The following is a 24,951-nucleotide window of genomic DNA, read 5'->3' as shown; positions in this document are numbered from 1 at the left end:
TCTCCAGTCTGTCCAGAAAGACATCATGATCAACAGTGTCGAATGCAGCACTTAAATCTAAGAGTACAACGACCGAGAGCTGTTATCTGTCAAGATAATTTACCACTTTAACCAAGGCTTTCTCTGTGCTGTGGTGGGCACAAAAACCAGATTGGAATTTTTCACTTGGCAATACAGTTGGCACTTAAAACAATATTTTAGCGTTTTGAACACCAATTCATCCCGAATTTTTCTTAAGAATGGAAGGTTTGAGGTTGGCAGAGAATGGAAGGTTGAGAATTGCTAAGAGCTGAAGAATCTAGATGACTTTTCTTCAGAAGGGGTTTCACCATAGCAGTTTTTAGTGCAGTGGGGAAAGTGCCTGTGAACAGGGAGTGATTAACAATAGCTTGCACTTCTTCAGATATGCAATTAAAAACCGTTTTAAAGAAAGTGGTGAGGATAGGATTGAGAAATCAGGTTGAAGGCTTAAGTTGTGATATCACTTTCCTGCGCATGTCTGTGTCAACTTCTCATCAGGCCTTGACTGAAATATGCCACAAACTCATCACATTTCGATGTGGAGGAAAGTTCTCATAGGTTTGCGGGGGTGGGATTTATCAGGCCACCAATGGTCGTGAAGAGTGCTCTCTAATTATTCTGATTAATAGTGATCAAGTTAGAAAAATGAGCCCGTCTGGCAATTCTAATTGCCAACTTGCGCTCTCAGAATATCATAATAGACCTGCAACTTTTACTTTCACCACTTCCGCTCTGCCTTTGTGCAATTTCTTTTTATTTGATTAGTTTCCTCACTTATCCAAGGGGCTCTGCGTTTGGATGTGGCCTTTTTCAACTTTACTGGAGCTATGGCATCAATGGTTGCCCTTAATTTGCTATTAATGTTATCAACTAAATCATCACAAGATGAAGGCAGAATAGGTGGTGGAGTATTGTTCATACACTCAATAAAATCTGTAGCAACTTCAGAGGTAAGATAGCGTTTCTTAATAATGTGTTCAGTATTTCCCTGTGCTATGGGCAACAAGGTAGTAGAAAACACACAGTGGTGATCAGATAAAGCAACATCAACAATAGAGGATATGTCAATACAAAGCCCCTTGGTAATAACCTGGTAGGGCTGCAGCTATGGGTGTGCCCGGTAACATGTTGGATAAAGTCCATAGAGCTCAAAAGATTCATAAATTCAATGGCCTTTGAGTCAGTCTCTTTGTCAACATGAATATTAAAATCGCCCAACACAATGATTTTATCATCTTAAGGACAATAGGCAATAGTTCAGATAAACCAGTAAAGAAAGTGGGGCAGTGTTTTGGTAGCCTATACAGGGTTATGGCCAGCATTGGTGGCTGACATTTAAACAGTATAGCATGATGCTCAAAATACCCAAAGTCGCCAAACAAAATGTCCGTAGAGCTAAGAGCATTAGTAAAAATAGAGGCTGATAGAGTATGAAAAGCTGTAGTCCGAGGGGGAGGCTTCAATAAGATCGGCACTACAGTCTGATGACAGCTATGTTTCAGTGAGAAACATGCAATCATCTTAACGCTCAGTAATGAGGTCAATCACGAGAAAGGTTTTACTTGTGATTGCTCTAACATTTAAAAGCACCATATTCAATGAGTGTGGGCCACTCTGCCACTGGGGCATCTGCCTTCGAGGTAACAATAGAATAACAACCAAATGATTAACGTTACAACCACATTTTCTGACAGTCTCCAATCTATCAGAATGGTAGGAGATGACAGTTTGTATAACCTCACTAGAAGGCAGAGTTAAAGGAACATACAGTGCCTTCGGAAAGTATAAAGACCCCTTGACTTTTTTTGCAAATGTATTAATAAAATACATAAATACCTTATTTACATAAGTATTCAGACCCTTTGCTATGAGACTTGAAAATGAGCTCCGGTGAATCCTGTTTCCATTGATCATTGTCGAGATGTTTCTACAACTTGATCGGAGTCCACCTGTGGTCAATTAAATTGATTGGACATGATTTGGAAAGGCACACACCTGTCTATATAATGTCCCACAGTTGTCCGTACATGTCAGAGCAAAAACCAAGCCATGAGGTCGAAGGAATTGTCCATAGAGCTCCGAGACAGGATTGTGTCAAGGCACAAATCTGGGGAAGGGTACCAAAACATTTCTGCAGCATTGTAGATCCCCAAGAACACAGTGGCCTCCATCATTCTTAAATGAAGATGTTTGGAACCACCAAGACTCTTCCTAGAGCTGGCCGCTCGGCCAAATTGAGCAATCGGGGGAGAAGGGTGGTCACTCTGACCGAGCTCTAGAGTTCCTCTGTGGAGATGGGAGAACTTTCTAGAAGGACAACCATCTATGCAGCACTCCACCAATCAGGCTTTTATGGTAGAGTGGCCAGACAGAAGCCACTCCTCAGTAAAAGGCAATTGACAGCCCACTTGGAGTTTGCCAAAAGCCACCTAAAGACTGATGAGATTGATGAGGAAAAGGCAATCGATTTTAGAAGAAGGCTGTAACGTAACAAAATATGGAAAAAGTCTGAATACTTTCACAGACCATGAGAAACATGATTCTCTGGTCTGATGAAACCAAGCGTCACATCTTTAAGAAATAGGGCACCATCCCTACGATGAAGCATGGTGGTGGCTGCATCATGCTGTGGGGATGTTTTTCAGCGGCATTATGGGGTATTGCTTTGTCATTATGGGGTTTTGTGTGTAGATTGATGAGGAAAAGGCAATCGATTTTAGAAGAAGGCTGTAACGTAACAAAATGGGGAAAAAGTCTGAATACTTTCCCGAAGGCACTGTAAATTGGGTTACTCACAATAACTATAGTGCCATTTCTACAGGAATTGATATGCTTTCCAAGTCCTCTGTTGCTTATTCTGACAGGGAGAACTGGAGGACTACCAGGCCCTGTCCATCAGTCTCTAAAACAGTTTGTGATGTTGCTCGAAATAAGCCTGGAACCCCTGCGTTGTTACAAAAAGAGATGTTCCTGTCGTTGGAAAGTTTTCTTCAAGTACTTGTTCGGGGCAAAGAGTTGTCTGAAACGTTCCGATCCCCTTTGATAGCACGGGAGGGTGCCAGATATAATTATTCTCTTCTATATGCTAGTGAGGGTGTTTAAAACATGTTTGTAGTCCTCCCTCAGTTCCGAATCCACTAATTTGAAGGGGTGTCCACATCATTTTCTGTTTATATAGTGTTCCTTCAAAAGGACCAACCACTCAGACAACCGTTAAAGTATAATTTTATTCAGCATTCGGGCTTATAGAGGTTGTGAGAGGAAACTTTCCTGATCCAAATGCTCATTTCTGCCCAACGTAGAATTCTATGCAATTCAAAGTCGGGTCTTCAGGTCTATCAGCCTTTCCTGCAAACACAATGGGTCAACCTGACTAATGAGAATCCTAAAGAGTCGGCATTCTAACCATGTCTGTCTGTCTGTCTACCTGTCTGTCTGACTGACTGACCCTGTCCCCTTGTCTGTGTCTCCAGATGAGGTGAGTGAGATGGACAGTGACCTGGAGGAGGACATGGAGGAGTCTGGGGAGCCGCTGGCCAAGCGGGAGAAGGCTGAGTTGCAGCATGAGCACCAGGTGATCCAGGTGATCCAGGTGGGGGCTCTGGAGGACGGCTGTAACCCCGTGGTGGGGGTGGTCCAGCCGGGCATCCTGCACTCCCTGCCCCAGCCCCCCCAGGACCACGCTGAGCACATCCTCACCCCTTCTGCTGCCACCCCCACCATCCGCCACTGCAGCGCCACCGGCAACACCTACGCCTCCGTCTGAAGAGAGAGAGACGCCCACAAACCACTCATCTCTTGATCTGTCTGTCTCTCCCTCTCTCTCTATTTCTATGGGTCACGCTGTCACACACACGTCTGCACTATTTCCCTCTGTCATGCGCTGTGTTTTCTCTGCTCTCCTCCGCCCCGGGCCACTAGAGGACGATGAAAATCACCATGACCACAGCCGCTGGCGTCACACAAACCGTGGATAGATTAAGAGAGCTAGATGTGAATAGGAATGTGGGCGGGCCGCCTCTGTCTGCTGTCATCCCATGTTTCTGTCCTCTGGGAGGGGATGCTGGGTGAAGGAGGAGGATTGGAAGGGGGGGGGGGGTGACCCATGAGATGCTGCCAGACGTGAGACACTGACTGACCCTAGCTGTGTAGAGGGGAGGGTATATATTCAAAGCTCAAATCCAAGCCACCAGCCCCAGATGAGCGATGTGATCGATTGATAAGAGTACACTTGGTTCACTCTTAGATCGGGTTGTTTTGTATATAGTGCATATATAATAAACAAAACACAGGTGCTGTTCTCTCAAATTAGCAGATATTCCTCCCAATCATGAGGTGATATACGTTCTTACAGAGAAAGCATTGACACATTCCAGTTAAGGACAGAATTGAGTTGAACGATATGAGATTTTTTGGTTGTTGACTTTTCTGTGTATTTCAAACCTTTGTTTAGATATGACATTCGGTGATGTATGATTGCTTGTGATGTGGCAGTTGTTTTGCGTTCTATGATTTATTGAATAGTGTATAATCGTAGCCATGATCCCCTGATAACCCCTAATGGCTTCTAGCCGTGAAGTATGTTCTGCCCATGAAGAAAGACGTACTCTTATGTGTGCTGCTACTCTATAGAAACACGAGGTGAGACAGACAGACGGACTGGATGTACTATACCACTACAACACTAGCTTTTCTACGCACTTCATGCATCGTATGGGATGCTCTTGACTTATTGCCTTGGTTTGGTTAGATTTAGATCCTGGATAGTGTGATTAAAAATGTAATTAGTTAGACTCGTATAATCTACTGACATGTTCTCTGTGTGTGTGTGTGTTTGTAGTTTCTATCTTGGTAGATGTCTTAAGTTGTGAATGGACCAAAAAACAAACCAACCAGAGGAAACTGGCAGAGAATGAGAGCCATCATGGCCGCCACAGTGGTCCCGGCGAGGCTGCTGCGTGTCCCGTTTTCCTGTCCCAATGTCAGGGATTCTATGTACCTCAGCTTCATCCTAGTGCCTTAATAACCCTTACTGCAGCTGTCCACGTAGTCCTGACTGATTATGTGGTTGTGGGGAGGGATAGTACATTCTGCGTTACTGTCCCAGCCACAGCTTTGGCCCTCTCTCTGGTGACTTGTGGCTGGATTTGGGCTGGCTCATTGGTGTTACTGAAGGCTGGGGAGGTGCACGTTCAGAGGTGCTTGTAGTTTTCTCTGGATTGCGCCGGTTCTATTACTTTTTGTTTGTTTGTTCGGTATCCCGATGTGGGTGTGTTGCCTCGTTCCTGCTCTCACTCTCTCTCGAGGCCTGCTCCTGCTTTAGCATGTGCTATCGGGTGAAGCGTGCGCGTGTGCCGACGTGAGCGCTCGACCTGATTGAGATGATGGTTGCGCGTGCCGTTGTGGTTGTTGTGGATGAATGAGTCCGAGCGTGGGTTTTGCGCACACCCACTAGTCACCCTACCTCACACCAGCGGTGCCAGCCTTTTAACACATGCAGCACGTCACCAAACCTTGTTCTCGCACACATATGTAACCATACTACTCCCACGACACACCACGATAACACCATATGCCTCTCACACTACACAGCTAAAAATACACATTGTCATTTTAGCCCATTCAGTCCTCAGTCCTCAGTCCACATCATCATCTCTTGTTCTATCGGTTGTAAAGTGCATATTTGTATAGTGGACCAAAAGTAGATATTTTCTGATATTTAAAGATATATATATATAGATATATATAAGGATGATACAATACGTATGTATTCATCTTTGTTTGTTTTGTTTTTCATGTGGTTGATCTGTCATCTGTGGTTGTTTCGTTGTTAGCTAGCTCTTCTGTGATTGGTCGATTGACTGTGAAATGGGCGGGGCATGGGGACCAGCTTCTGACGACGCTGGATACACATTTTGTACCTGAGCTGTTACTGATAGCTTTTAGGAGATGGACATCACACTGGCAAAAGGTGTTGAACTGGAAGAATCTTGTTGATACTACTGAAATTACCTTTCTGTTTTTTGTTTAACTCTCATATCTGGAGAACTGTATGCACCAATGCTTTGCCTAGACTTTATTTATTGGTATTTATTGTGCTTTTGTTTTACTATTTGAGAAGTTATTCTTAAGTTATGCACACGTATCCATACCAGTCTTGAAAATGAAATTACACTGTATATACAAAAGTATGTGGACATCCCTTCAAATTAGTGGATTCAGCTATTTCAGCCACAGCCGTTGCTGACAGGTGTATAAAATCATCGATCACACAGCCATGCAATCTCCATAGACAAACTTTGTCAGTAGTTTGGCCTCACTGAAGAGCTCCGTGACTTTCGACGTGGCACCGTCATTTCTAACAAGTCAGTTCGTCAAATTTCTGCCCTGCTAGAGCTGCCCCAGTCAACTGTAAGTGCTGTTATTGTGAAGTGGAAACCTCTAGGAGTAACAATCACTCCGAAGTGAAGTGGTAGGCCACACAAGTTCACAGAGCAGGACCACCGAGTGCTGAAGCGCGTAGCGAGTAAAAATTGTCTGTCCTCGGTTGCAACACTCACTAACGAGTTCCAAACGGCCTCTGGAAGCAACGTCAGCACAAAAACTTGCCTGCACAGACCCTGACCTCAACCCCATTGAACATCTTTGGGATGAATTGGAAGGGTGAATGCAAGCCAGGCCTAAAAGCCTTCCCAGAAGAGTGGAGGCTGTTATAACAGCAAAGGGGGACCAACTCCATATTAATGCCCATGATTTTGGAATGAGATGTTCGACGAACAATTTTTACTACTGAGAAACAAAATGTACCTGCTAAAAAACTGGAAATTATGTTTTCAGAGGATCATGAATTTATTTGATCAACTACATTTTCTTTAGATATATATGGTACTTAGCAGATTGTGCTTGTGTGATTTACTTTATGAGAAAGGGCCATTCTACTGATAATGCCTTTTACTAGTTCACTGAAGATAGTGCATTCACTTTAGACTGAAAAGGCAATTGACCTTGCTTACAGATTTATTGAAGGCTTTGGGCATTTGTTTACATGTCAAACTCAGACCACACAGAAATTACAAGATCTTACTCAACCTGACTGTACAGTCACCTAACATGTCATTAGAGATGGCTCTTGAACTTTGAACATTGACCTTTTTGTCCGGAAAATACTGAAGATGTTAAGATGAATTGTGTATTCATTTGTGCCTGGAGTGCAAACAGCTTACAGATGTGCTTTAGAATCTTGAAAGTGCTTTTTTTGATCTTGCATGCCTTTTTGTGCTGCTAGAATCTATTGGTTCGTCTACTTTGTGTTTGGTTTTCTTTGGAATATGTGCCAGATTGTAAATGCTGTATTCACTCTGCGACCTCATCAAACCTGCCTGTTTCAAAACTGGACTCAAGCCAATTCTGTCAACACAAATTATGTTGTAATCATAGATAACCATTCACAAAAAGTAATACGTTTATTTGTTTGGGACAAAAAATATTATAGGGCCTTCCCCATTGTCTTACGTCACTGACGGCTCCTGGCAACGTGTGGCGTTAGAAGACAATAGGGCCTTTTTAGTTCCTTGATTAATTGAGCCCATTTCTAACGTAAAATGTTTGATACAGCAACTACAACGACAACAAAAATGAAAAGGAAACAATCTTGACATCCTGAAAAACATATCAGCTATTCTCAAACTGTCAGTTGGAAGTGGTGAGAATACATCAGTTTCACTGATCCACAAGACTCCAGTGCCTTTAATTTGACCCAGACAGCTGGGCCTAACGTCTCTGGTCTGACTCCATGGTTCCAGACACAGGCTCTTTAGAGCAGACTTTATGGAAGAGGTGAAAATGGCTGCTCACATGGAGAAGAGGATATGGGCCTAAGGGATCATACAGTCTTAATTCTTAATTCTGACCTCATCCAACTGACTACTGGTCAACTGTCACTGACCAATGACCAAACATGACAGTTTACACTGGGTGGGGCTTTCTCCACATATTTGCTGTTGGATGGAGCTTTAGGAGAGAACTACAGATTTACATTATCACTAAACTAAGAGAAAGATTGGAGTACTACTGGACTGGGATATTTGTCAATGGCAACACTGTACTATCATTGTCGTCATTATCATTTCCTTTTGTATGATATTCACTGATTGCTGTATGGTGGCTTTATTCAGTTTGATTTTGAATATTTTCTTGATCTATTTTAAGTGCCATTTGACGGTCTAGTGAGTTGTGGCCCACTGTAGCACGCTCTAATGCAAGCACAAGCATTTGGCAGTGGATACTAGGGAAACCTTTTCAATGAACCACCCCCAAGATGTAACCAAGATGTAAATATAGACAAAATGGGAAGAAAGGATATTTATTTGTCTCTTAAATATTTGTTTTGTTCCTTTTCGATTAGTTTTATTTCATCTGATATGTTGGCAAAAGTACTTTGTGATTTCTCTTGTTTTGGATAATGTATTTGTATTTATATATACATATCATGTGACTTTCTTTTTGTTTCAAGTTACGTCTTAGTATATACTATATTGGCAAGAGAAAACCAATAAGTGTAGGGTGATTTGTATTGTGTATTTTACATAAAAGATGAAACTGTGGAACTTTTATATTTATAAAGGCATATTAACATTAAGGCCAAGGGCTCTATTCAATTTAAAGGCAATGTTCCCGCGTTAGCAGAGACTGCATTCACGGTAAACACTGCATGTCGGCTCAATCGGAAATAACTATTTACAGTTCTATCGCGCAATCTGTAACGCTTCAGCGATAGATTGAATAGAGCCCTCAGTGTGTCGTAATGATGGAAATATAGGAACTATTAAAGACATGTTTGGTTTTCTGAATATTTCAGACTTGAGCTCAGGCTAGCTTAGTGTTGTTTTCTTAATTCGTGGCTTGTCTTTAAATTAATAAACTTTTTCTTGTTAAAAATAAGTCATTGTTATGACTGTTGTCATAGAGAAGGGACACACAGAAGATGAACGGATAAAACTATTGGTGATCAACTGCTGTATGATCAATGGTGAGGCAACACGTCGAATCGGCTGGAAATTTACACTACATATTTTTGTCAAGAGGCAATAGGACAGCCACCTGCTGCTTAAGTACTCGACTGATCGCTGGTGTGTTTCCTCTTATACACCACAGGGAGAACCTTGCTCTGTGGGAGTGATACAGCTGTGTGCTAAGACCAAGCGAAAGAATGAACACCAAACATAAATTATACACCATTTTATTTCCATTAATTATGAAGGTAAAGGACGAGCACTGGAGCACGTCTGTCCTTAGCCTACATATTTATCATTTTCTAACATATGGTCATAAGGCAGAAAAATATATAATTAAGCAATAAGGCCCAAAGGGGAGTATTATATGGCCAATATTCCACGGCTAAGGGCTGCCCTTAGCAGTGGTATATTAGCCATATACCACAACTCCCTGAGGTGCCTTATTTCTATTATAAACATGTTACCAACATAATTAGAACAGTAAACAAGTAGTTTTGCGTCATACCTGTGGTATATTGTCTCATACCACGGTTTGTAATTATAAAGTGACAAGTAGTCCAGGCCCACACAAGTGCTGATCTCATAATGCAGCATCTGGTCATAAAAACCTGTATTTATTTATAACTTTCACAATACTGACTGGACTGTGCTCTGAACTGTTTCCTTTCATATGGGTTCATTTGGCATCAATATGGCTTCCTTTCCTCCAATATCTCCAAGGAATGTTACCACAAGTTAATTCATCAAAGTCATGATTACAGAAATATGAAGTGGAGATAAAAATGTTAACTGAAATGAACACCTGTCTAGACATTGAGGCATCTGAAAACATTATTGAAGTCCGTGACGTGAACACCATCTGGTCTAGATCCCACTCATTGCTACAAAAGCTGAATATTCTAAGATAAACTAGAAATGTATGCGGAAACTACCCCTCACACTGCATACCTAAACTAACAACAAGACAACATACTGAAAACAAGCACATGAAAAGCAAACCAATAAAGTGCTTAATTAAGCTTATATGCCATCTGGGAAAAAAAGTAGCATTGAAACTCAAATACAGTATATAAAGTGTCATGACATGGCCTTCTGTCAGTCAATGAACAGGATGATATGAATAGAACAGAATGAAAAGCATCCATGAGTAACGACTGTATATCCTGATTCTGAGGCAAGTAGAAAACAGATTCATGAGCTGGTATCTTCAGAGAAGGAACCCTGGCTGGCTTTGATGCCAGTGGGTAGAAAAAAGAAATAATTCACCCCCCTCTCTCATCCCGGACAGCATTCAAATGGGCTAGCCTACGCGGCATGGGCAGTCAGTTATAAACAAAGTGGAGTTAGTGTTGCCGTTCTATAACTCAGTCCAGGGGCTGGGGGTCAGCGATGGGCATGGTATGCAGCACCTCATCCAGTAGCTGCAGTGCCCGGTGGAGATGAATCTCAATCCAGCACGGAGTCTCTTTGATGCTCTGCCGGGGGTAGTCAGGCCCCCAGCCCTTCACAAAGCTCATTCTCAGGATACACAGCCTGCGCAGGTCGTCCACTCCTATACCTGCCGCCGCAGACAAACCTGGAGGGAGGGGGTTAAAAACAATAGTTACATTTTTTAGATTTAACTAGGCAAGTCAGTTAAGAACAAATTCTTATTTACAATGACGGCCAAACCCGGATGACGCTGGGCCAATTGTGCGCCGCCCAATCACGGCCGGATGTGATGCAGCCTGGATTCAAACCAGGTACTGCAGTGATGCCTCTTAGACCGCTGCGCCACTCGGGAGCCCAGTTAGGGGGTAGTACTACATATTTGATAGAATGATTCACTACCTATATAGAGTTACACGTCTATGGCAGTGCACACATTTAGCCATTTCTGTAAGGTTCTGAGATGCTCGGAGACAAGACAGATGGAAATATTGCTTGGCAGACAGGTTAAAGGATGAATAGTGTGAAGAGAGAGACTCACTGATGGCGGGGGCGATGCCTCCTACAGAGCCAGGCCCGGGGATGTTTCCAGCCACTGCTGCTGCCTGTGCTGCGGCTGCCGCCTGTGCTGTGGCTGCCTGCTGCTGCATCTGCCTGTGGCACTGGCGCAGGTCAAACACCTGCACAGCACACAGGGAGGGTTAGGGACTACACACATTTTCCGACAAGGTAGAACTGCCAAAGGGGGCAGAGTAGCAATCTACTGCAGAGATAGCCTGTAGAGTTCTGTCTTACTATCCAGGTCTGTGAGCTTCTACTTTTAAAAATCCACCTTTGCAGAAACAAGTCTCTCACCGTTGCCGCTTGCTATAGACCACCTTCTGCCCCCAGCTGTGCCCTGGACACCATATGTGAATTGATTGCCCACCATCTATCTTCAGAGCTCGTGCTGTTAGGTGACATAAACTGGGACATGTTTAACACCCCGGCCGTCCTACAATATAAGCTTGATGCCCTCAATCTCACACAATTATCAATGAACCTACCAGGTACAACTCCAAATCCGTATACTCCGGCACCCTCATAGATATCATCCTAACCAACCTGCCCTCCAAATACACCTCTACTGTCTTCAACCAGGATCTCAGCGATCATTGCCTGCGTCCGTAATGGGTCTGCGGTCAAACGACCACCCCTCATCACTGTCAAACGCTCCCTAAAACACTTCAGCGAGCAGGCCTTTCTAATCGACCTGGCCCGGGTATCCTGGAAGGATATTGACCTCATTCCGTCAGTAGAGGATGCCTGGTTATTCTTTAAAAGTGCTTTCCTCACAATCTTAAATAAGCATGCCCCTTTCAAAAAATGTAGAACCAGGAACAGATATAGCCCTTGGTTCACTCCAGACCTGACTGCCCTTGACCAGCACAAAAACCTCCTGTGGCGTACTGCATTAGCATCGAATAGCCCGCACGATATGCAACTTTTCAGGGAAGTTAGGAACCAATATACACAGGCAGTTAGGAAAGCAAAGACTAGCTTTTTCAAACAGAAATTTGCATCTTGTAGCACAAACTCCAAAAAGTTCTGGGACGCTGTAAAGTCCATGGAGAATAAGAGCACCTCCTCCCAGCTGCTCACTGCACTGAGGCTAGGAAACACTGTCACCACCGAAAAATCTGCAATAATTGACAATTGAGAAGCATTTTTCTACAGCTGGCCATGCTTTCCACCTGGCTACCCCTACCCCGGTCAACAGCCCTGCACCCCCCACAGCAACTTGCCCAAGCCTCCCCCATTTCTCCTTCAACCAAATCCAGACAGCTGATGTTCCGAAAGAGCTGCAAAATCTGGACCCCTACAAATCAGCCGGGCTAGACAATCTGGACCCTCTCTTTCTAAAATTATCAGCCGAAATTGTTGCAACCCCTATTACTAGCCTGTTCAACCTCTCTTTCGTATCGTCTGAGATCCCCAAAGATTGGAAAGCTGCCGCGGTCATCCCCCTCTTCAAAAGGGGGAGACACTCTAGACCCAAACTGCTACAGACCTATATCTATCCTACCCTGCCTTTCTAAGGTCTTCGAAAGCCAAGTTAACAAACAGATCACCGACCATTTCGAATCCCACCGTACCTTCTCCACAATGCAATCTGGTTTCAAAGCTGGTGGGTGGGTGCACCTCAGCCACGCTCAAGGTACTAAACGATATCATAACCGCCATCGATAAGAGACAATATCGTGCAGCTGTAATCATCGACCTGGCCAAGGCTTTCGACTCTGTCAATCACCACATTCTTATCGGCACTCAACAGCCTTGGTTTCTCAAATGACTGCCTCACCTGGTTCACCAACTACTTCTCAGACAGAGTTCAGTGTGTCAAATCGGAGGGCCTGTTGTCCGGACCTCTGGCAGTCTCTATGGGGGTGCCACAGGGTTCAATCCTCGGGCCGACTCTTTTCTCTGTATACATCAATGATGTTGCTCTTGCTGCTGGTGATTCTCTGATCCACCTCTACTCAGACGACACCATTCTGTATACTTCTGGCCCTTCTTTGGACACTGTGTTAACTAACCTCCAAACGAGCTTCAATGCCACACAACTCTCCTTCCGTGGCCTCCAACTGCTCTTAAATGCAAGTAAAACTAAATGAATGCTCTAAAACCGATCGCTGCCCACACCTGCCCGCCCGTCCAGCATCACTACTCTGGAAGGTTCTGACTTGTGGACAACTACAAATACCTAGGTGTCTGGTTAGACTAAACTCTCCGTCCAGACTCACATTAAGCATCTCCAATCCAAAATCGGCTTCCTATTTCGCAACAAAGCATCCTTCACTCATGCTGCCAAACATACCCCCGTAAAACTGACTATCCTACCGATCCTTGACTTCGGCAATGTAATTTATAAAATAGCCTCCAACACTACTCAGCAAACTGGATGTAGTCTATCACAGTGCCATCCGTTTTGTCACCAAAGCCCCATATACTACCCACCACGACCTGTATGTTCTCATTGGCTGGCCCTCGCTTCATATTCGTTGCCAAACCCACTGGCTCCAGGTCATCTATAAGTCTTTGCTAGGTAAAGCCCCACCTTATCTCAGCTCACTGGTCACCATAGCAGTACCCACCCGTAGCACGCGCTCCAGCAGGTATATTTCACTAGTCACCCCCAAAGACAATTCCTCCTTCAGCCGCCTTTCCTTCTAGTTCTCTGCTGCCAATGACTGGAACGAACTGCAAAAATCACAGAAGCTGGAGACTCATATCTCCCTCACTAGCTTTAAGCGCCAGCTGTCAGAGCAGCTCACAGATCACTGCCCCTGTACATATCCCATCTGTAAATAGCCCATCCAACTCCCTCATCCCCATACTGTTATTTATTTAATTTATTTTGCTCCTTTGCACCCCGGTACCTCTCCTTGCACACTCATCTTCTGCACATCTATCACTCCAGTGTTAATTGCTATATTGTAACTATTTCGCCACTATGGCCTATTTATTGCCTTACCTCCCTTATCCTACCTCATTTGCACACACTGTATATATACTTTTTCTATTGTATTATTGACTGTATGTTTGTTTATTCCATGTGTAACTCTGTGTTGTTGTTTGTGTCGCACTGCTTTGCTTTATCTTGGCCAGGTCGCCGTTGTAAATGAGAACTTGTTCTCAACTAGCCTACCTGGTTAAATAAAGGTGAAATAAAATAAAATAAAAAGAGGGGATAGGGGTTCAACTAGAGATGGGCAACTGAAATTATTTCACTATTCAAATAATATTATGAAATTTGATATCTGGATAGTCGAAATACATGTTTTTTTTGGTACTTATTTTCTTTAACCTGAGCAGTTATTGCTGCACGAGGGAGAAGCGGTGGAGCTCTGCTGTTGCAGCAGGGGGAGGGGCCGGTGTGTTTGGGACGCAGGAGTGTAGGGCAAGTAGAGAGAGATGTAGAATGTATCAAAGCCGACTCATGCTAGTTAGAAAACTTCTAGCTACCATAGGTTATTTATCATCCCATCTGATAGTGCTGGTCTTGACTGCTTCGATTACAGCAGTGTTTCCCAACTCCAGTACCCCCACAACAGCACACATGGTTATCGCAGCCACGGACAAACATACCTGATTTAATTAATCAAATGGCTTGATGATTAGTTGACAAGTTGAATCAGGTGTGCTTGTCCACACCTACAATAAAAATGCGTACTGTGGGACAGGTTTTCCATTTTAATTTACTGGACATTAGAGAAGTCTGACGGACCCTTATGCGTTGGGTGCGCAACCTTTAGGGTGTCCACCCACAGTGCTCAGAATGACAGAAATCCCATGTAGATTATGGTAATTCATATTAACAGAACATGCAAGTCGAGGATGCAACAATGTGCAGTCCTTACCGAATTCTGATGTGCAGAATTCATTAACAAGCTGGTTTTTAGATATGACCTATTCTATTGGTCAGCTTGTCGAGGTAGAAATAACCTATTCCAAACAGACTCTGGGACAGTTGTGGGAAGATAGATGCCAAATTCATACAACCAGTAGGCCTAGGTTACATAAAAAAAAAAAAGTTAAAAAGCAAATGAGTCAGATGCAACAGATCAGAAAGTTTAGCTTAAAATGTTGCTAAACTATTCTTCACATTATTAAGCACAGCAATGCGCACAAGGCATTAGACCATGCGCAAATGTTTGATCCATAATGCAATTAGCGGGAAAACACAGTTGTCAAAAGGGCACCGCACATGCAAGCGGTTTCATGTGATAGATGAAAATATCCATAGCTGCGGGAAGTAGGGGTGCCCCTAAAAAATCTGTTTTTAAATACAAAAATAATGCACTGGGCCTTTACTAGTCCTGCATTAGCAGACCGATACAGCCGTCTGTAGTGCATGCAAAATATTTATTTAACAGCATTTCTACATTTTTTTTATAACCCTAACAGAAACCTTTTGTTGAAGGTACTTGAGGACTGGAGTTGGGAAACACTGGATAAGAGAAGCCAGCTAGACTAATTGGTGCTACATTTTGTTGTGCTTTCTCCCTGTCCTTGTCTACACATAACATCCATTCATATTAAACAACCTACCTGTTGGCCTACTCCTCCTCATTAGTTAACTTTTAATTCTGTAATTTTGATTCCATCTTGCATTGATTAAATATCTCATCAATTCACTTGCTACAAATGTAGCCTTTGAATGAATAAAGTCCCGCTTCGATTGGTCGACAAAAATAAAAAATATATTTGTAAGCTACTGAGCGTGCATGTCATAAGAACTACATTCAAACATTTGTTGTTTATTACATCTAATGTCATGGTATATCCCTGTATGTAATAATGTCACGTAGATAATCAAATTGAGCTTTTTAACTTTTAAAACTGACCTTATTTGTATCTTCTCAAAAATTAATACTAAAGTCAGTTCAGATTTTCGAATAACTGTGCTCATCCAAAGGTTCAACGGTCTAAAACGTAAGGATTTTAACCAGTTTTGAGAACAATCAACCTTACCAAGCTGTCAAATAACCACTGAGACACAATGCATGTAAATAATACATACAGATCAAAAACATGTCCTTGTTTACTTAGGGGTGCCATTCCTCAGCAGTGAGTCTGTGGGCTGTGATATCAAATCTATTTGTCATATGCACAGAATACGCATAGTGTGTACACAGTACAATGACATGTTCACTTGCAGGTACCCCTCTCAACTACGCGACAAAAATAAGAATAGAAGTAATTCAAATAATAAAAATAGTACAAAATAAAAGCTCAATGGAATACAATAAAAATATAATATCTCACCTTGATGTAGGCGCTGGGGTAGATCTTGTGCACTGCATCTCCAGGGGCACGTCCTGCCTCCCTGTCCAAGTAATAACTCTGCACAAACACTGCATGATCGCTAAGGCAATGCACCCACACGTCCCCTTCCCCTTTACACTCCAGCTGCACCCCTTTACCAATGTGAAGTCTATAGAGCCAGGAAGAAAGGAGGGAAGAAGAGACGCAAACAGAGAGACAGTATGACAAGATTTTTTATTTATCTGCCTAAAAAAATACTTTATATTGCTATGGTACACCAATACTCTTCCAAAAATATGAATGATATAAACTGAAGGGAGTGGCAGGCACTCTGCTTAGCCATTTAATTTCGCAAAGACATTAAATCCTTCCTTTTTCTATGGTAGAGTACCTGGCTCTCTCGATTGCCTCTGTCCTGTGGACGTTGCAGAGCTGACCCAGGCAGAAGCGGTCCCCTCCTGAGGGATCCACGTACCCGTCCACAGTCACCGTGGAGCAGCTGGCCGGAACCTTGAACGTCTCCCCAGCCTGAACATCCATTTCAAAGTAGGCAATGGAACACCAGTAGTCAGGGGCTGGAACAGAACAAAAGAACCAGCATCAATTGGTCTCGGTCTCTATACCCTCTACAGTGCCTTCAGAAAGTATTCATACCCCTTGATTATTGTCCATATTGTGTTGTGTTACAAAGTAAGATTGAAATGGATTTAATTGTCTTTTTTTGTCAAAGATTTACATAAAATACTCTAAATGTCAAAGTAGAATTTTATTTATATTTTTTATGTATGGAAAATAAAAACACTTAATCTTCATTAGATAAGTATTCAACCCCCTGAGTCAATACATGTTAGAATCACCTTCGGCAGCTGTAAGTCTTTCTGGGTAACTCAAAGAGCTTTGCACACCTGGATTGTACAATATTTGCCCATTATTCTTAAAAAAAAATTCTTCAAGCTCTATCAAGTTGGTTGTTGATTATTACTAGACAGCCATTTTCAAGTCTTGCCATAGATTTCCAAGCCGATTCAAGTCAAATTTGTAACTAGGCTACATTCAATGTCGTCTTTGTAAGCAACAACTCCCGTGTATAGTCCTTGCCAATGACAAGCATACCCATAACATAATGCAGCCACCACCATGCTTGAAAATATGAAGAGTGGTACTAAGTGATGTGTTGTGTTGGATTTGCCCCAAATATAATGCCTTGTATTGAGGACAAATAATTACATTTCTTTGCCACATTTTTTGCAGTATTACTTTAGTGCCTTGTCGCAAACAGGATGCATCTTTTGGAATATTTTTATTCTGTACAGGCTTTCTTCTTTTCACTCTGTCATGTGTTAGCATTGCGAAATAACTACAATGTTGTTGATCCATCCTCAGTTATCTCCTATCACAATCATGAAACTCAAACTGTTTCAAAATCACCATTGGCCTCATGGTTAAATCCTTGAGCGGTTTCCTTCCTCTCCGGCAACTGAGTTAGGAAGGGCGCTTGTATCTTTGTAGTAAATAGGTTTATTGACACCATACAAAATGTAATTAATAACTGCACCCTGCTCAAAGGGATATTCAATGTCTGCTTCTTTTTTTACCCATCTACCAATAGGTTCCCTTCTTTGTAAACCATTGGAAAACCTCCCTGGTCTTTGTGGTTGTGCTTGAAATTCACTGCTCGACTGAGGGACCTTACAAATAATTGTATATGTGTGGGGTACAGAGATTAGGTAGCCATTTAAAAAATCATGTTAAACACTACTGCACACAGAGTGAGTCCATGCAACTTATTATGTACATTTGTACACCTGAACTTTAAGCTTGCCATAAAAAAAAAGAGTTGAATACTTATCAACTCAAGACATTTCAGCTTTTCATTTGTTATTTAATTTGTTTTAAAAAAGATGTAAAAACATAATTCCAATATGACATTATGGGGTGTTGTGTGTAGGCCAGTGACAAACATCTAAATGTAATCAATTTTATATGTAGGCTGTAACGCCGCAAAATGTGGAATACGTCAAGGGGTGTGAATACTTTCTGAAGGCCCTGTATTTCACACCTCATGCCGGATCAGATGGGGACACATACTCTGGTGGGGACACATAACCTTTGCACACAGACTCACCAGGGTGATTGGAGATAGGGGGGTGGAATGCAATCTTATTGTGCGAGAGCCCTGGAAGAGAATGGCAGGTAAATAAGACAACAATCCAGAGAATGGTACTGTTTGTACTGCTCGTGCTAAATGAACAAAAAATGTATGTTGAATAGCATAAGTACAAATTCACATAATTTCTGGAAAATAGCTCTTTCATTTCACAAGACCATAATCTTTGTTACATGAATTCAATGTTAGCTTGTTGCTTTGTGCCATAGATTTGTACAATCCAGGTGTGCAAAGCTAACATATGTTAGGCTCAGATGTTGGCGGCAGCACCACTAGCTGTATACCCAGAGAGGGGGCCAACACAGCCACTCACAGTAGTGTGGGGTGTTGGGCATGGGTTGGTGGTGCTGCAGGTGCCCATTCTGGTGATGAGGCACTGGGGGGGAGAAGTTCCCGTTTCTCAGCCAGCCTGAGGTGGCACCTGAAAGCAGAACAATCACACGTTGCGTCAGACCATCAATATAGCAAGAAAAGACCTAGCTTTGAACTAAACACAACTCACAAATCACACTCGACACATACATAGGTTACAGTCACAGGGGTGAGAGGAATTCTATAACTGACCGAGGAGGAATGAACCCGCTGGAAATGCAATGTGGTAACGCTGAAAAGCTTTTTTGAGAGAAGAAAAATGTTGAGAACGTCCAGGTTCTGAGAAGTTAATAGGGTTACTGTGAAAAGCAGCAGGGAGGAAATATGAGGGCTGTTATGGTATATGGAGGGCGGATGAATGAGAGTGCTACCTGTAATGGTTGCTTGTAAGTGCAGGTCATTTCTGTAATTGCTAATAGCACAGGCAGTGAGAGTTATATTTAGGCTGATGAATGCAGGTGCCCACTCCCTTTAAAGGTCAACTTGCCCTTAGAATCAACTTCCCTGGTTTTAAATGGCCTATGTGGCATCAATATGAGTCAGAAACACACATTTCTGTCAAAATTGACTACAAAGTGGAAATATGCTCATTTTGGTCCTAAATTTAGTCTCGTACAAAGTCAGTCTCGTACTGAGTTTTGTAAGTCAGTGCGTCACGACTTACTGGAGGGTTGGGGGTATGGATTATGATCATGCCCACTTGCTCAGTGCACACTAACACGAGAGAAGCAGCTGTGCTGACTGTGCTCAGATGTGTGCTCTATCCAATCATATAGCCAGAACCCCCAGACATTTAGATGGACCAGGGCTGCGTTCAGTACTTGTTTACGTTCTGGCACATTCAATTGAATGGAAACGGTGTTGTACTGAATGACCAGTTGGAAAACTGGGAGGGGTTGGGTTGTGGAACGCTGTCAGCGTGGCCACTGCCCTTTAAATACATCACTTATTGCCTCAAGCCACGCCCACCAAACGGGAGCAAACGTATCTCAAAGTCTGTTGTAGAACGTACAAGAACGGTTTGGGGAATCGTGTCATTCAGTACAAACCGTTCCGCAACATAGTAAACATTCAAGCAAACTGAACGCACCTCTGGGCTCGGTTTCCCAAAAACATCTTATGGCTAAGTTCATCATTAGAACCTTAGTAGGGGCATCATTAAATCTCTGTGGTGTTTCCCCAAACCAGCGTAACTAAAGCTGCACTTGTTATTTATCGACTGCCTCAGACCACTCGTAGACCAGGTAAGTGCTTCGTTAGATAAAAATCTCCGCTAAACATAGAATCAAGAGGTTTGTCTGTCTGAAGGCTGATAACTTCTGAACAGGGTTGACTACAAAGTCGCCAAAGTCTTTACAATGGTTACAAAAAAAGTGAAGGATGACAAGATGCTTCAAATGAAAACCGAGATGACTGCATTAAAATATATTTAGGCTACATGGGCCTATAATATATATATATATATATATAAATATTTCAATCAATTTCATGTTCAATCAATTGAGTACTATTGTGCCAATAGGCTACTGTCAAATTTTTTGCCTCAATATATTTGTTGGGTAGCCTTGCATAATAAGCCGCCTTGACATTTACAGCCATAGGTGATAGCACTCTAGAAACTGATCCGTCATTATTGTGAAGTAATTATAATGTTAAAAGGTAAGATTTTAATGAATAAAGCTGATCCGAAAGCAGTGAAGATTTTCTATCCTATAAGTATCTAACAACGCACTTAAAGAACGTTCTCTGCATAGTGTTTTGGGGAATGCACATTACATCTTCGGCCGTTGTAGGAACAATGCATCGTTAAAACAAGTGATGCCCCATATACACATCGTGACGTATTTAATTTAAGCAATAAGACACGAGGGGGTGTGCTACATGGCCAATATATTTTTCCACCAACTGTTGTGTCGTCAGCGAACTTAATGATGTCGTTGGAGTCGTGCTTGTCCACGCAGTCGTGGGTGAACAGGGAGTACAGGAGGGGCCCCGGTGTTGAGGATCAGCGTGGCAGGCATTGCCACCTACCCTTACCACCTGGGGGCAGCCCGTCAGGAAGTCCATGATCGAGTTTCAGAGGGAGGTGTTTAGTCCCAGGGTCCTTAGCTTAGTGATGGGCTTTGTGGGCACTATGGTGTTGAATGCTGAGCTGTAGTCAATAAACAACATTCTCACATTGGTGTTCCATTTGTCCAATTGGGAAAGGGCTATGTGGAGTGCGATGGAGATTGCGTCATCTGTGGATCTGTTGGGGCAGTATGCAAATTGGAGTGGGTCTAGGGTTTCCGGTATGATTGTGTTGATGTGAGCCATGACCAGCCTTTCAAAGCACTTCATGGCTACCGACGTGAGTGCTACAGGGCAGTAGTTATTTAGGCAGGTTACCTTCACTTTCTTGGGAACAGACAGGGACTATGGTGGTCTGCTTGAAACATGTAGGTATTACAGACTCGGTCAGGAAGAGGTTGAAAATGTCAGTGAAGACACTTGCCAGTTGGTCCGCACATGCTCTGTGTACACGTCCTGGTAATCCATCTGGCCCCACGGCCTTGTGAATGTTGACCTGTTTAAAGGTCTTGCTCACATCGACTACAGAGTGCATTACCACACAGTCGTCCGGAACAGCTGGTGCTCTCATGCATGCTTACCTCTGAAGCGAGCATAAAAAGGCATTTAGCTAATCTGGTAGGCTTGCGTCGCTGGGCAGCTCGCGGCTGGGTCTCCCTTTGTGATCCGTAATATTTTGCAAGCCTTGCCACGTCCGACGAGGGTGAGGGAGAGCTTTTTATGCATCTCTGTGTGTGAAGTAAAGGTGTTGTAGTTTATTTTCCTCTGGTTGCACATTTGACATGCTGGTAGAAATGAGGTAAAACAGATTTAAGTTTGTCTGCTTTAAAGTCCCCGGCGCATTTTCTTGTTTACTTATGGCCTTATACAGCTCGTTGAGTGCGGTCTTAGTGCCAGTATCGGTTTGTGGTGGTAAATAGACAGCTATGAATAATGTAGATGAAAACTTTTGGTAGATAAGTGTGGTCTACAGCTTATCATGAGGTACAATTCCTCAGGCGAGCAATACCTCAAAGACTTCTTTAATATTAGACATCACGCACCAGCTGTTATTGACAAATAGACCCCCCCACCCCTTGTCTTACCAGACGTGGCTGCTCTGTCCTGCCGATGCACGGAAAACCCAGCCAGCTCTATATTAGCCATGTCGTCGTTCAGCCACGACTTGGTGAAACATAAGATATTACAGTTTTTCATGTTCCATTGGTAGGATAAGCTCAATCGTAGATCATCCAGTTTATTTTCCAGTGATTGCACGTTGGCCAATAGAACAGATGGTAAAGGCAGTTTACCCACTCGCCAACGAATTCTCACAAGGCACCCCGACCTCCGCCCCCTGTATTTCCGTCTTTTCTTCACAAGAATGACGGGAATTTGGGCCTGGTCTCAGGGAAGCAGTATATCCTTCCTGTCGGATTCATTAAAGAAAAGTATTGTATCTGGTATTGTATTAAATTTGGAGGGCTGAGTGTGGGTGCTTACTGTGATGGTATGTGGCGCTCTGTGCCAGGGGATAGCCGTTCTGCTGTGAGCTCTGTCCCTGTGCTGGGCCTGGCCCTGAGGATAGCTGCCGCAGACCTTCACTGATATGGCTCCCTGACAGAAGGCTACTGGACTGGGCTATAGGGACAGAAGCAGGACGGGCCAGGGTGGGTGGGTATGGAAAACATAAGCACACACAGCCAAACAGAAACACACATACATACACCACGATACAGACACACACACAAACAAAAGTGATCAGGAATGACACATCTGAAAAACTTCTCAGCATGACCTTGACTTGGGGTATGAGGGATCCACTGTGTCCTGTATTTATGTCAGAAGCGTATTCACCACAAAATGAAACTTTACATTTAAAGGGAGTAATGAACTACAAGACAGCGTCTCACTTGAAGCTCCAGCAGCGAGGCTGGAGAAGGCAGAGGTGGAGGCTGAGCTGCTGCCCTCGGGGGGAGGGAGCAGGGCTGGGCTGCTGAACAAATCCTGAGGACCCCCTGGTCTGGAGAGTTGGTGCTGGATGGTCTGATGGTGGCCGTCCGCGCCAGAGTGAGATGGCTGGTTCTCAAATCCATACTCATCTTTGACCATGAGTGTGCCTGGTAGGTCAGGTAGGGTGAGAGGGTCGAGGTTTTGGGGAACTTCACTTTAATCCTCCATTGTGAACTGCAAATTACTAGTACAGAGCGAGAGCCTCCCTTACCTGAGCTTGAAAGAGTCAGTCCTGAAAGGTCTGTGAAGAGAAGTAGAAGGACACAAATGAGATCCAACTTAGAATTCAAAGGAAAAGTCAGAGGGGCTAAACAACAGTATTCAAGAAGAGGAGAAAATAAATCCCACTCACCAATCCCTGGTGATACCACCCTCTCATAGTGGTACGGGTTAACACACACGTTGTCAGCTTTGAGGTCAAAAGCAAACTGGCAGTATTTCACATGCTTCAGTTCATTTTTGTGCAGGTCAGGCCACCGCCACAGTCTTGCATAGATCACATGGGGGAAGCCTTTACGCCCCGCAACCTGAGAGCAGAGATGAGAAGACAAGAGTTATGAACATAGTACAGCAGTCCTGTAATGCAAGTGTAATATCTCCTCTCTATCGCCAAGGTGGAATTCATTAGGCACCAAAGGGACTGAAACAGGGAGGGACGATCAGAACTTGTCCAATAAGAAATGCTCTTTTTCATTTTAAGTTGCAAAATGTTTTACTACGGGATGACCTAATGAATGACCAAGCTATCCCATTACCTGCAGGCGTCCATCCAGGGTGCGCTGTATGGTGGCACACTTGCTGGGGTGAGCTCCGTTGGTGGTGATGGCTGTGATTAAAGAATCTAGCTCATCTTTCTTCTCCTTCAGTTTCTTAACAAGGCTCTCAATGGCTCGCTTGGCGAAGGTCTCGCTCTCTCCACCCTGTCTGTGGCACATCAGGCTGTGCACGATGTTCAGACAAGCGTCATTGCTTGTGGGGGTGTTTGTGATCGACATCTTGCTCACCGTTCCACAGTCTCTATTACTTGGAGTTCAATCTTAAGGCTTCCAGTTCAGTCCTCCCTCCAGATCAATGAGTCAAAAACACATTTTCTGAAACCTTTTGCCAGGGTTAGAATGGAATGTGTTCCCTTCACTCTACAGGTGGGATGTACAGGACAGACTGCAGTGAGGGAGCAAGAAAATAACGTTAGAGCACTACGTTACCGTACTATCAATGTACAGAAGCATTGACTGGCAGCAAATTAATAATGCCATCATGTTTAGTTAGCTAGCAAGAAAACGTTAGCACCACAAACTTAGCTAGCTACTTTCCTACACAATCTTAGCTAGTTAGTTACAAAAATATTACTTACAAAAGCTAACTATTTTACATAAAATCCCTCGTTTTAACGTTAGCTAACGCAAATACCCAGCTAACTAGCTATGGTTAACGTTTACATATAGGATGTTCTCAAAGGAGGATAGTACGCTAGCTAGCTACAGTAGTAGGCTCGCTTAAAATCGAGCCTACTACTGTAAAATCAAAAAATTACGTGCCCGTGTGGTTAAGTTGTAGCTAATAGTCAGTGTAGCTAAATTACCATTTTTTAAAAATGCTAATACTTTCTCGTAGCAAACCTACAATGGTATTATCGTTGAACTAGTTAGCTTGCTAGCCGACAACAAAACCAGTGTTCTTTGAATCGAAGTTCGAGCCAATAACGTTACTTGACTATCTTCTAATTATGAGATATGATGCGACTCTTTGATGTTTCTCAATTGTGCCCGTGGCGAAACAAGACAAACATGGTCGCAATATACTGACTGGTAAACGATGCTAAAGTGCTAGCTACGAAAATAAACAATTCCCTCTCTCCCTGCAACGCCCTCGCGACTCCAGTGCAAATGTGCAATGGGTGCATTGGTCCAGTGCTACTCATATCAGCAGGGGGAGCATGTTCTGTGACTCAGCTTTGCTCGAGTTCAGAGAACCAGGCTGGGCGACCCAAAAATTGGCCCTAGGGCTGAAAAGGTCCGTTTTGATTTCTTATCGGTGTGTTCATTCTGTTTTCCATTCATGACAAACACATGTAATTTA

The 24,951-nt window shown here is 43.3% G+C and overlaps 2 protein-coding genes across 9 annotated transcripts in view; one reads left to right on the top strand and one right to left on the bottom strand.

Moving 5' to 3' along the window:
- LOC139543836 (transcription factor RFX3-like) overlaps window positions 1-8,961 on the top strand; it is a 57,475-nt gene extending 48,514 nt beyond the window's left edge. For all 3 annotated transcript variants that reach the window (XM_071350301.1, XM_071350300.1, XM_071350299.1), the window contains one exon: window positions 3,495-8,961. In XM_071350301.1, the coding sequence (XP_071206402.1) occupies window positions 3,495-3,787 (293 nt within the window). In that variant the 3' untranslated portion in view covers window positions 3,788-8,961. The remainder of the gene's footprint in view (window positions 1-3,494) is intronic.
- Window positions 8,962-9,243: 282 nt separating this feature from the next.
- Window positions 9,244-24,785, bottom strand: LOC139543837 (mothers against decapentaplegic homolog 4-like). Of its 6 annotated transcripts, none has more exons than XM_071350302.1 (12): window positions 24,227-24,785; window positions 23,628-24,033; window positions 23,225-23,399; window positions 23,084-23,113; window positions 22,773-22,979; window positions 22,363-22,500; window positions 18,752-18,859; window positions 18,397-18,447; window positions 16,663-16,846; window positions 16,272-16,440; window positions 11,005-11,143; window positions 9,244-10,611 (listed from the first exon to the last, which is right to left on the bottom strand). In XM_071350302.1, exons 2-12 carry the CDS (start codon window positions 23,865-23,867, stop codon window positions 10,400-10,402), a joined length of 1,653 nt encoding a protein of 550 aa, XP_071206403.1. In that variant the 5' UTR covers window positions 23,868-24,033; window positions 24,227-24,785; the 3' UTR covers window positions 9,244-10,399. The 6 variants fall into 6 exon arrangements, with proteins under 6 accessions (XP_071206403.1, XP_071206404.1, XP_071206405.1 ...); XM_071350303.1 differs by having other exon boundaries at window positions 24,455-24,785; XM_071350304.1 differs by having other exon boundaries at window positions 24,496-24,785.
- Between the last annotated feature and the right edge of the window lie 166 nt (window positions 24,786-24,951).

The sequence above is a fragment of the Salvelinus alpinus genome, chromosome 18 (assembly GCF_045679555.1).
Source record: "Salvelinus alpinus chromosome 18, SLU_Salpinus.1, whole genome shotgun sequence".
Taxonomy (NCBI): domain Eukaryota; kingdom Metazoa; phylum Chordata; class Actinopteri; order Salmoniformes; family Salmonidae; genus Salvelinus; species Salvelinus alpinus.
Note: the sequence above shows the minus strand (reverse complement) of the source record. Positions and strands in the feature narration are given on the sequence as shown.